The following is a 13,169-nucleotide window of genomic DNA, read 5'->3' on the forward strand; positions in this document are numbered from 1 at the left end:
GCCACGTGCCTAATAGCCACTTCAGAATAATCAGAAGGATTTTCTGAATGGTTCAGATAAATTTGATTTAAATATGCCTCAGGTTTAAATGTTAGTATGGCATCCTTCTTTTAGTATATAATATCTTAGGATCTCAGAGAAATGTTTGGTTTGGAGTTTGATTTTAACGTCTAGAACTGCATTGTCTTGTAGAACTTTCTATGACAATGGAAATGTTCTAACTTTTGCACTATCTGATAGTGGAATTGACTACCTGATTTTGGAATTGACTTTTATTTAATTTTAATGACTTTAAAGTTAAATAGCCACACAGGATTAGTGGCTACTGCGTTTGGCAGTGCAGATAGGGTCATGTTGTAGAAGGAAAAACTGAGTTGCCAACGTTGACATATTTCCCCTGGGCAATCAGGGATATATTTAAGTATTGGAGGATATGTTAGTATAGTGTCCTTTTCAGGTTTTAAAACACGGATTTGTATTCATTCTCCCTTGACATGTAAGCTGTCTCCTTAAAGTCAAAATTAAGATTTTTTTTTTTTGTAGAGACAGAGTCTCACTTTATGGCCCTCGGTAGAGTGTCGTGGCCTCACACAGCTCACAGCAACCTCCAACTCCTGGGCTTAAGCGATTCTCTTGCCTCAGCCTCCTGAGTAGCTGGGACCACAGGCGCCCGCCACAACGCCCGGCTATTTTTTGGTTGCAGTTTGGCCGGGGCCGGGCTTGAACCCGCCACCCTCGGTATATGGGGCCGGCGCCTTACCGACTGAGCCACAGGAGCCGCCCAAAATTAAGATTTTTTTAAAGAAATAAACTTTGTTTGATTTTTCAGCTGAGGATCATTTTCTCTACTTTTTCTCACATTTGTTGGCTCCTCCCCTTAACTATGCAAAGGCTGCTTTGTGCTGAATTTGGCTTTCTTCTGGGGTGTCTTGCCTTTGATATATTTTCCAAAGGAAGCTACCACAGGTTGGCCAGAAGCAGAAGTTGGGACAAATTGGGGGATGTGGTGGGGAAGCTTGCTTCTTTTAAAGCAGTTAGCAGCAAGAGCCACAGAACTTTTTTTTTTTTTTTTTGGTTGCAGTTTGGCCAGGGCTGGGTTTGAACCCGCCACCCTTGGTATATGGGGCCGGCGCCTTACCGACTGAGCCACAGGCGCCGCCAAGAGCCACAGAACTTTTGCAGGAGAGGCAAATTGAATAGACCAGCTAGACATATGCAGCGATTACCTATTTTATACTTTCATCCTAGGAGCATTGATTAAAACTCCTAGCATAGTTTTAAGTGACAAGACTGATTTGAGTTTGTTGTTCCAACAAGGAAGAAGATACAGGGTATGGGTTACCATAGGACTTAATTATTTCTTAAGGATTATGAGATTTTGCCATATATGATCAGGGGGATTAGTGAAAACTCTTACTTAAATATTTGAAGATTTAGAAAAATATCAGGAAAGTTGAAAGCACAGTCCCAAACTGGGAAGTCAGTGACAGTCCTGCTGGTTAACCTCATTTGGACCTCCAAAAAGAAGAATTTTGTGTTTTTTGATCTTTTCTATTTGAGTTTCCCAAGATGAAAAGCGGGGGAGGGGAAGCCCACCTCTTCTGCAAAATTGAGTGTCTATACTGTTTTAAGGTACCCCAGACTTTTTTTGGTGGTATCAAATGTATTTTTTGTAGGCAGACTTTACATTGGTTGAGAACAGCTAGCTATGATAATGTTGATTTCGGGCAACTAACGCTTTTCTGCATATCACTGAAAGAGAAGTGGTAGTCTATCTCTCCATCCCAGTACCATCACAGAACATTTTTAAAATAAGGAGTTTCACAGAGACTTTTTTTGTGTGTGTGATTTCAGTAGTCTTTGAAATATTTTCAAGGCTTATTTTAAAGGAACACTAGAATTTTCAAGCCAGTATAAATGAATAATTAAGAGTTGCAGATTTGAATATTTATAATTGGGATTATGTTGGAAAATCTAGGACAACTGGTTGTCATATCCTGTGGTGGAGCCTCTATTTTTATGGAGTCTGTTGTTGTTGGCTGCTGAATTGGGGTCCTTATATGTCCCATCACAGTGCAAGCAAGCTACATGGGGGTGCTGGTTCTAGAGGCAGGCAGGCCAAGTGTGAACCCAGCTTTGCTGTTCACGAGCTGTATGACCTACAGCAGCGGTTCCCAACGTGCGGGTCGCTACCCACAGGACTGCATTAAAGGCTTGCGGCATTAGCAACGTTGAGAACCACTGACCTACAGCAAATTACTCAGCTTTCCATGACTTAGTTTCCATGTCTGTAAAATGGCAATAATGAAAATATCTAACTCACAAAGTTATTATGACAAGTCAGTGTAAAGCCTTTGGAATAGGTATGATTGTCAATTTTATTATTTCTACATGAATATTTTTATCACTGTATAACCAAAGCTCCCCAGTGCCTTGAATGTAGTTGCTTTATTTATAGTTTGAATGAATGGATGAATAATTTGTCCTATTGAATTTTGTATTTTTAAAAATTGTTATCAGAGTTTTCAAGGTGTTTTGAGATTTCCTTCTGACTGTTTTGTTCTTTTCCCCCAGTACATAGGAGGTGCTGAAAACAAATTTATTTTATAAATAAATAAATGAATATGTAAATAAATAAACAAATTCTACAATATTTAGCATAATGTTTGAGCTAGATTCTTGGGCATTGGGCTAAAAGAAGATACTAGAGAAGAGTCAGGTGAGTCCAGGGCATTATAGAATCCAACTAAATGATCTGAAATTTCTACTATTTCCTGTAAAAGAAGCAAGTTCTCCAGAAAGAAATTTTGTGCCCTAAGAACAAACAGAAATGTGTGACTGTCGTAGTTAGAAATTTTGTGTCTTAAGAACAAACAGAAATGTGTGACTGTCGTAGTCAGAAATTTTGTGTCCTAAGAACAAACAGAAATGTGTGACTGTCGTAGTTAGAAATTTTGTGTCTTAAGAACAAACAGAAATGTGTGACTGTCGTAGTCAGAAATTTTGTGTCCTAAGAACAAACAGAAATGTGTGACTGTCGTAGTCAGCTTCCTCAGTGGAAAGGTAAAGTTATGTATGACTAAACACCTACATATTTTAGTTGCTTTGTGAAGAAACTAGGAATAACGGAGATATTGAAATTATCTCTGAGACTTTTAAAGGCCTGAATGGGAAGGAATAAGGAATAATACTTTGACTGTAGTTGCCATTTCCATTCCATTCCTAGAATGGTTGAAATCCTCCCTGGATGATACAGTTATTTTTCCAGTGAAACAGTGATTTTTGAAGGATATTTATTTTTGTCAAACCAGGAAATTTTTCTCTTCTAATTAATTCATAAAAGTGGTTCTTGTTATTTGTAGGTATTGACGTCAAGAAAGGCCGAGGTCGATATATTGACACCTGTATGGTCATCTTTGCTCCCCGTTACCTGCTGGATAATAAATCATCTCACAAACTTGCATTTGCACAGAGGGAATTTGCTAGGGGACAGGTAAACAGTTTGCATTTGAAGAATAACCAGTGCTTATTTCCTAGCACAGTGAGTTTTAATGTCATGGCTTATCTCCCATCAAGACTCTAAGTTCTGTGATATGAATAATCATTCTGCCTTTGGTACCCAAATAGCTCTCGGAAAAGGGTAAGGCTCAGAGTTGGTTCTCAATATATTAACATTTGCTTGTTGACTAAAGCCAGCAATCCTATGTGTTTTAGGGAACAGCCAATCCCGAAGGTTACATTTCTACCCTTCCTGGTTCCAGTGTGGTGTTCCACTGGCCTCGGAATGACTATGATCAGCTATTATGTGTCAGATTGATGGATGTTCCTAACTGTATTTGGTCTGGTGGCTTTGAAGTCAACAAGAACAATTCCTTCCATATCAACATGAGGTAAGTTTAAGACTATAAATATAGATTAAAAAGCAGCCTTGTTTGAGGTATAGTATTATAAATGGTAAGCCCACAATGCTGTTTGTAAAATGGGCACATATTTTTCTGGCTCAGATGAAGGCCTTAGAACTTGCAAAGTGCAGGGAAGTATGAGTGAGCATTTTGGTGGGTTGAGCTAAAAGAGGTGTTGCCAATTTTGACTATTGTGTAATTGCTATTGTCTTAGAGCGGTGGTTCTCAACCTTCCTAATGCCGTGGCCCTTTAATACAGTTCCTGTGGGTCGCTATCCACAGGTTGAGAACCACAGTCTTAGAGGCTACAAGTCCAAGGAGTAACATTGAGCTCATATCATGATCACCTGAAACCCTGAAAAGTCTGTCTGCATTTAGGTAGTAACCCTGATTATAAATGTTTTTTTTTTTTTTGCAGTTTTTTTTTGACCAGGGCTGGGTTTGAACCCACCACCTCTGGCATATGGGGCCAGCGCCTTACTCCTTTGAGCCACAGGAGCTGCCCGATTATAAATGTTTTTGTGTCCCTATACATTTGACAGTACTAAGTACCTCATGTAAGTTGAGTCACACAGCATTTGTCCTTTGACTGACTTATTTTACTTGGCATCATGCCCTCAGTGTTCATTTATGTTGTTATGTGCCAGAATTTCCTTCCTTTTTGAGGATGAATGATATTTCATATATATATATGTATGCCACTTTTTGTTTATCCATTCAATTATTTTTTGTTTTGTTTTGTTTTGTTTTGAAGTTTTGGCCAGGACGGGCCTGAACATGCCACCCCTAGTATATGGGGCTGGTGCCCTACTCCTTGAGCCACAGGCACCGCCCCAAATTTCTTTTTTTGTTGTTGCAGTTGTCATTGATGTTTTTAGCTGGTTGGGGCTGGGTTCAAACCTGCCACCCTCTGTATATGGGGCTGGCGCCCTACCCACTGAGCCACAGGTGCCGTCCCACTATCCATTCAGTTGTTGATGGACACTTGGTGGCTTCCATCTTTTGACTGCTGTGACCACAGGTGTTCTGATACCTGTTCAAGACTTTGCTTTCAGTTCTTTTTACATGTAGACCCAGAAGTGGAATTGTTGGATCCTATGGTCATTCTGTTTTTAATTTATGAGGAAGGGCCACACTGTTTTACAGAGTAGTTGCATCATTTTACTTTCCTACCAATAGTACACAAAGGGTCCTATTTCTCCACAACCTCATCAACACTTACTATTTTCTGTGTTTTTGATTGTAGCCGTCCTAATGGGTACGAGGTGGTATCTTTTTGTGGCTTTGAGTCACATATCTTTAGTGATTTGAGATGTTGAGTATCTTTTCATGTGCTTGTTGGTCATTTGTTTATCATCTTTGGAGATTTATCTGTTCAAGTCCTTTGCACATTTTGGGGTTTTTGTGGGGTTTTTGTTTGTTCGAGACAGAGTCTTACTATGTTGTCCTGGGTAGAGTGCTGTGGCATCATGCTCACAGTAACGTCAAACCCTTGGGCTTGAGTTTTCCTCTTGCCTCAGCCTCCTAAGTAGCTAGATCTACAGGTATGCTCCACCACACTCAGCTACTTTGCACATTTTTTTTTTTTTTTGAGATAAGAGTCTCACTTTGTCACCCTTGGTAGAGTGCTGTGGCATCACAACTCATAGCAACCTCACACTCTTGGGTGTAAGCAATTCTCTTGCCTGAGCCTACCAAGTAGCTGGGACTACAGGCACCTGCTACAATGCCTGGCTATTTTTAGAGACGAGGTCTTGCTCTGGCTGGTCTTGAACCTGTGAGCTCAGGCAGTCCACCTGCCTTGGCCTCCCAGACTGCTAGGATTATAGGTGTGAGCCACCTCACCCAGCCCATTAGTTTGCACATTTTTTAATTAGGTTGTTTTTTTTTATTTTTTTTTTTGTAGAGACAGAGTCTCACCTTATCGCCCTCGGTAGAGTGCCGTGGCATCACACAGCTCACAGCAACCTCCAAATCCTTGGGCTTAGGCAATTCTCTTGCCTCAGCCTCCCGAGTAGCTGGGACTACAGGCACCCGCCACAAGGCCCGGCTATTTTTTTGTTGCAGTTTGGCCGGGGCTGGGTTTGAACCTGCCACCCTCGGCATATGGGGCCAGCGCCCTACCCGCTGAGCCACAGGCGCCGCCCAGGTTGTTTGTTTTTTATATGTTTCCTATTTGGAAATTCAATTGCTGTTGAGTTGTAGGAATTCTTTTCTTTTCTGAGAGTTTTAAGTTTTAGCTTTTCCTTTTAGATTTTTGATTTATTTTGAGTTCATATTTGTATGTGGTATAAGGTGAACATCCAACTTCATTCTTTGGTGTGTGGGTATTTGGTTTTTCCAACACCATTTGTTAAAAAGGCTCTCCTTTTCCCGTGAGCTGTGTGATGCCATGGCACTCTACCCGAAGGGCATAAAGTGACACTCTGTCTCTACAAAAAAAAAAAAAAAAAAGGCTCTCCTTTTCCCATGAAATAGTTTTGGTACCATGTTGAAAATTATCTGACCTTATATGTGAAGGGTTTATTTCTGAACTTTCTAATCTGTGCCATTGCTCTGTCTTTGTGCCAGCACCACACTGTTTTTGATTACAGTAGCTGTGTAATCAGTTTTGAAACAAGGAAATATGAGACTTTCAAAGATTGTTTTCTCTATTTAGAGTCTCTTGAGATCTATATGAATGTTAGGATATATTTTTCTATTTCTGCACAAAATGCCATTGGGATGTTGATGGGGATTGTATTAAGCTGTAGGTTGTGTTTTGTAGTATTGACATATTATAATAACAATATTATGTTTTCCAGTTCATGAACATAGGATATCTTTTCTTTTGTGTCATCTTTAATTTCTTTCATCAGATGGCTTTGAAGCTAAAAATCTGAAGTCAGTGCTATTTAACTATTTAACATGTTTAGAAGCAAAATTTAATCTTTTACACTTTATGGTCAGTTGTTTTTGAAAACATTATTGTACAGGAACAGAAATATGATAATTTAACAAAATATGGTCCAGAATAGAACTTACATTTGACTTCTAAATGCACCAATTCATTGGTGTGCCCTTTTGCCTTGGCATTTATTAATTTGAATTGCATTGGGTACAGTGGTTTCAAGCTGTCTTCCTGTAAACTGTTGAGTTCCAAGGAGATGACATTAGGGGCCAAGGGAGTCTCTAGCACTCTGATGCCTACTTCAACCAGAACTTTTGTCTGTTAGTATATGTTCTCCATAAGATTTTATTGGGGCAGCAGTGGGGAAAAAGAGAGATGTGGGATTCTGTAGCTAAAACAACCATTGTTTTATTTACTGCCTGGGTAGAGGCAGCTCAGAACTGTTGTGTGAGAATAGGACTTCAATTTGGAATAAACAAAAAAGTTACCCATGATTATTACAAAAGCAAGTAGAAGAGGAGGAAGATGACTTGTGTACTTTTTGTTAATCCTTTAAAAATGGTTTTAGTGTGCAGTCCTGTACTGCTGAGAGCAGAACTATGCATCTCTTTCTTTTACTTTCTCCAACATTTCATTTGGAAACAAACTATAGAAAAATTACAAGATTGGTACCATGAATATCCCAATTATCTTTTACCTAGAGTCACCAATTTTCAACATTTTGCTACATTTTCTTTCTTTTATCTTGCCACCTTTTCCCTCTCTTCTACTTTTTTTTTTTTTTAATTGAGATGGAGCCTCACGTTGTTGCCCCAGTAGAGTGCTATGACATCGTGGCTCACAGCAACCTCAGATTCCTGGGCTCTTGTGATTCTCTTGCCTAATCCTCTAAAGTAGCTGGGATTACAGATGCCTGCTGCAGTGCCCAGCTATTTATTTTTTAAAAGTGGGGTCTTGCTCTAGTTCAGGCTGGTCTGGAACTCGTGAGATCGGGTGATCCACCTGCCTCTGCCTCCCAGAGTGCTGGGATTACAGGCGTGAGCCACCATACCCGGCCTCCCTCCCACTTTTGGAAGTGAGCTGGAGGTATGGTGGTATTGATTGAGGCCCAAGCATCGTTGTGATTGTGAGATGTGTAAGAAGAAAGTGAATTGTAGCTTGTTTCCTTCATTTTATGTGACCTCTTTTGTTTTCTTATTCTGCAGAGACACCTTGGGAAAATGCTTCTTCCTACGGGTGGAAATTACTCTCCGAGGAGCTACATATAGGGTCTCATTTAGTGACACAGATCAGTTGCCCCCTCCTTTCCGAATTGACAACTTTTCTAAGGTATCACTTGGAGTTAAGAAGAGCCAGTTTGGTGACTTTATGTCTGGAAGGATAGAGTATGTGCTTAAGATAATGGGGTCAATGCAGTTTAGACTAGGGTTTGTTTTTTTATTTTTGAGACAGAGCCTCACACTGTCGCCCTGGGTAGAGTGCCATAGCATCATAGCTCACAGCAACCTCCAACTCCTGGGCTCAAGCGATTCTCTTGCCTCCGCCTCCCAAGTAGCTGGGACTACAGGAGCCCGCCACAACGCCCGGCTATTTTTTGGTTGCAGCTGTCATTGTTGTTTGGAGGGCCTGGGCTGGATTCGAACCCGCCAGCTCAGGTGTATGAGGCTGGCACCTTAGCCGCTTGAGCCAGAGGCACTGAACCTAGACTAGGGTTTAAAAGAAGCTGCACACACGGCTTTCTGTAGCTGGATGACCCTAGAAACCCTTACCCTTAGAAAGTTGTTTCTGTTGGTTATTTTGATTATTGGACAGCCTTGTTGAAGCAGAAGCAATTGTTTAGCCACAAAACTTATTTTGACTAGAGTGTTTGGTTACCATTGATGCCCTTTCCAGACATTCCATACAAACAGAAAAACGGGTAAGATTGTCCAGTGAAAATGGGAAAAGGCAGTTCTGTTGATTGCTTAGAGTGATGATTTTGGCAGTATGGAAATCATTAGATTCTATTTTAAAGGGTGGCGCCTGTGGCTCAGTGGGTAGGGCACCAGCCCCATATACTGAGGGTGGCGGGTTCAAACCCGGCCCCGGCCAAACTGCAACAAAAAATAGCCGGGCGTTGTGGCGGGCGCCTGTGGTCCCAGCTACTTGGGAGGCTGAGGCAAGAGAATTGCCTAAACCCAGGAGTTGGAGATTGCTGTGAGCTGTGTGACACCACAGCACTCAACCAAGGGCGATAAAGTGAGACTCTGTCTCTACAAAAAAAAATAATCATTAGATTCTATTTTAAAATATGCCTTTAATATGTGATTTTCTGTAGATAATTCTTATTCCTTTCTGTATTTAAAGTTTATCACAGGGGGTTTGGGGTAGAAGAGATGCTATTGGAAAGATAAAATTACTTCCTTCAGATACTTGACTTAGCAAAGCTTCTTCTTAAAGCCCTTTATCTAACAGTCCCATGGACTTTAATTGGTGAGTTTTCACCAATTAGAAAAGCATTTTGAAGAGGTGAGATGGTGAACTCACTGATGATGATTCTCTGTATAGGATTCATTTGGGAAGGGTCTGGAACTTAAGCCTAGGAAGTGCTGACTCACTTTCCAGTAATACTACTCTGAATAAAGTCTTCTTTGTCCTCTTTGCCATCACTGTAGGTCCCAGTTGTCTTTACACAGCATGGTGTAGCAGAACCCAGGCTTCGGACTGAAGTGAAGCCTGTGACTTCATTGGATTATGCCTGGGACGAACCCACCCTGCCACCTTTTATCACTCTTACTGTTAAAGGGGCAGGTTCCTCTGAGGTCAGCTGCAACATGAATGATTTCCAGGATAACCGACAGCTTTATTATGAAAATTTCATTTACATTGCTGCTACATATACATTTTCAGGGTAATTCTGGATTAAATTACTCTTCTTGTAAAGCAGAAGGTTCTAATTATTAACTGGTTTTAAATTTTAAGCAGTTTTTCAGGAGAACAAAGGAAGATTCCTTCATTCTTTACCAAATCGTAGACTCAGGATTATCTTAAGAAGTCATTCACTTCCAGGGTGTTCAACCCGTGGGCCACATGCAGATTATGTAAGGCCTGTTTTGTTTATCTGGTGTGGTGTCAGATATGGTGAAAATTAATGCACGATCCTTGTTTTGCTCATCAGCTTTCACTAGTGTTTATGTTTTTAATTTGTGGCTCGAGATAACTCTTCTTCCAATGTGTAGCAGAAAAAGAAAAGGTTGGGCACCCACCCCCTTTTCTTATCTCCTGGCTAGACTAAAATTTATCCAAAGAAGCAGAACTCTTCTTTTTAAAGATTCATTCTGGTATTTAAACTTTCTTACAGCTGTTTATTAGTCTGTTTTGCCTCCTTTGAAACTGATTAATTCTCATCATAATTATTCAAGTCTTCATTCTGACTTCTGTTCCCCATTGATAATACTGGTGAAGCAGACACTTAAAAGCCTGTCTTAACGATTCACCTAAAGCCAAGTGTGGTAACTTAAGTTCACAGTAATTCTGATTGCCTTGGAATTATAATCTTGTCTATTGTTTGACTAATCATATTTAGAAAACTGAAGTGATGATTATCTAGTTTATTCTTATGCTGTTATAGATTTTAAACACTGGACTTTCAAAAAGTTATTTATTCCACCAACATGTAAATACAGCTTGTTGTTAAAAAGGTGCCAGTTTTAAAGTATGTCTTTGAAGAAAGAGGAATAGGTGAATCTTTAGCATTGTAAGTATAAACCACTTGATGAGCAGGAAATTTCAAGTTTGTTCCTTCCCAAAATATTTGGAAAATTTTTGCATCCAAATGTGATTTTTACATGTGACTGGGGCCCACAAAATAATCTCTGGATTTTTGCATTATCTTTTTCATCTGCCTGCAGTGCAGATTTCACTAGCAATAACTTGAATTTGCAGAGAATAGCCATTCTTTCTCCTCGTATAGTTCTCTTTGGTAATGATGGTGCTCGGATATTTATCTTATTACTATTGAGGCAATAATATTTGTTTGTTGTTTATTTGTTTTTAAAGATTCTGGCACTTGATAATGTGACATGCTTAAGGTTTAGTGCCTGAAAAACCGTTTTTTGTTGTTGTTTTTTCTTAATTGAGACAGAGTCTCACTTTGTCACCCTTGGTAGAGTGCCTTGGCATCATAGCTCACAACAACCTCAAACTCTTGGGCTCAAGTGATTCTCTTGCCTCGGTCTCCTCAGTAGCTGGGACTACAGGTGCCCACCACAATGCCTGGCTTTTTTGTTTGTTTATTTAGCAGGCCCAGGTCAGGTTGGAGCCCACCAGCCCTAGAGCATGTGATTGGCACCCTAACCACTGAACCACGGGCGCACGGCCTGAAAAACCAATTCTAAATCTGGTTGCTAGTCGTATTTTTCCCTTTATGGTCTATAAATTCTATTAGTTGCTAAGCTCTTCAACTGAAGAATGCTAATGGAGGATTATGAGCTTAACAGGTTGAACTGATGGGAAACAGATATAAAGAAAAGTTCCTGGGAACCTTGGTGTGCAGAATCTAACAGCAGAATTAGAATAATTCTGGTGTACTAAGAGCTCAAACAATCTTTTGGCGTATACTGGAACTATTTCTTTACATTCTTGGAGAGAATTAATGATGGGAAAGAAGACCAGTTTTTTACATTTGTTTTTGTTTTTATTGAGGTAGAACTCACATAACCTAAAATTAGCCTTCTTTTCTTTTTTTTTCTTTTGGAGACAGAGCCTCAAGCTATCACCTTGGGTAGAGTGCCATGGCATCACAGCTCACAGCAACCTCTAACTCCTGGGCTCAAGCGATTCTCCTGCCTCTGCCTCCCAAGTACCTGGGAATACAGGCACCTGCCACAACACCTGGCTATTTTTTGGTTGCAGCCGTCATTATTGTTTGGCGGGCCCAGGCTGGATTCCAACCCGCCACCTCAGGTGTATGTGGCTGGAGCCTTAGCAGCTTGAGCCATAGGTGCCAAGCCTAAAATTAGCCTTTTTAAAGAGAATAGTTCAGTAGCATTATGGTACAATCATAATACTGTGTGGTATCTCATTTGGTTTCGATTTGCATTTGTTTAGTAACTAACGATATTCTTTTCATGTATTTATTAGCCATTTATCTTCTTTGGAGAAATGTTTATTCAAATCATTTGCTCATTTTAAAATTATTTGCCTTTTTATTGTTGAATTGTAAGGATTATCTCATCATTCTTGTATCAAATGTGTGATTTGCAAATACTTTCTTTTCATTTTGGTGTTGTCTTTTTGAATGTCCTTTGAATCACAAAAGTTTTTCATTTTGATGAAATATAATTTGAGGACGTCATTTATTTATTTATTTATTTTTGTGGTTTTTGGCCAGGGCTAGGTTTGAACCTACCACCTCCAGCATATGGGACCAGTGCCCTACTCCTTGAGCCACAGGCGCCACCCGTCATTTATGTTTTTATTGTCATAAATACTAGTTTTTAACTCTGAATTTATTAATACCTTTTTTTGATAATGGGTAATAGAAATAGAATAATCTAAATAAAACCTCTTCCAAATACCCCAAAGTGTAGCTGTGCAGCAACATCCCATAAAGCTTAGTGTTCTTAAACCATAGGAAGAACAGCATGATTGAATTGGAGCAAGGTGATTATGAACTTGTGTTTTCTTTTCATTCTAAAGGGACTTCTGATTTTTTGCCAAAACTTTGGGATGCAATGATTCTCTGCCTGGCAATATACAGACAATTCTTAGTCCCTTGACATGTCTGATGTCCAACTTGATTTTTTTCTATTGTTTTGTTTTTGCGTTTTCTTTACCTCTATAGATATATGGTTGTCCTTTTATATCTGAATTTTAAGCCACTAAAATTACCAGGAGAAGAAAACTGTCAGACTATGTCTTCTATGCAGGAAAAAATTATACAGATCGTTCTGCTACTACAGGCAGACTTTTTCTTCTATATTTTAAGAAATTTTCTTCATCAATAGAGGTTTGGGACATTTGCTTATATATACTTGAATACATGTGTGAGTTCGTATGTACATAAGTGTATGTACATACACTTTTTAAATCCTAGTTTACAGGAGGGAACCGGAAGGTCTGTGGCTTCCAGCAAGGCCATTACCTGTGCAGAGCTTGTTTTGGATGTCTCACCAAAAACGCAAAGAGTCATTTTAAAGAAGAAGGTAAGAGAGCTTAGAAATTTGAGTTTAAAAAAAAAAAAAAAAAAAAAAAAAAGAAATTTGAGTTTAAATTAAAAAACTTTTAGCACTGGAAGGGACTTGGGATTTAAGTCCAGAGTCTCTTGGTTAATGGGGACTTAGGCTAAATGACATGCTCACATCATGGAACCCAGGTGTCTTGAAGGTGCCAGTTTC

The 13,169-nt window shown here is 39.6% G+C and overlaps 1 protein-coding gene across 7 annotated transcripts in view; it reads left to right on the forward strand.

Annotated features, from left to right (window-relative positions):
• The window catches only part of VPS13D (vacuolar protein sorting 13 homolog D), a 295,192-nt gene that overhangs the window by 139,863 nt on the left and 142,160 nt on the right, over positions 1 to 13,169 (forward strand). For all 7 annotated transcript variants that reach the window (XM_053575043.1, XM_053575036.1, XM_053575039.1 and 4 more), the window contains 5 exons: positions 3,363 to 3,493; positions 3,715 to 3,890; positions 7,998 to 8,121; positions 9,447 to 9,682; positions 12,869 to 12,977. In XM_053575043.1, the coding sequence (XP_053431018.1) occupies positions 3,363 to 3,493; positions 3,715 to 3,890; positions 7,998 to 8,121; positions 9,447 to 9,682; positions 12,869 to 12,977 (776 nt within the window). The remainder of the gene's footprint in view (positions 1 to 3,362; positions 3,494 to 3,714; positions 3,891 to 7,997; positions 8,122 to 9,446; positions 9,683 to 12,868; positions 12,978 to 13,169) is intronic.

This window comes from Nycticebus coucang, chromosome 22 (genome assembly GCF_027406575.1).
Source record: "Nycticebus coucang isolate mNycCou1 chromosome 22, mNycCou1.pri, whole genome shotgun sequence".
Classification (NCBI taxonomy): domain Eukaryota; kingdom Metazoa; phylum Chordata; class Mammalia; order Primates; family Lorisidae; genus Nycticebus; species Nycticebus coucang.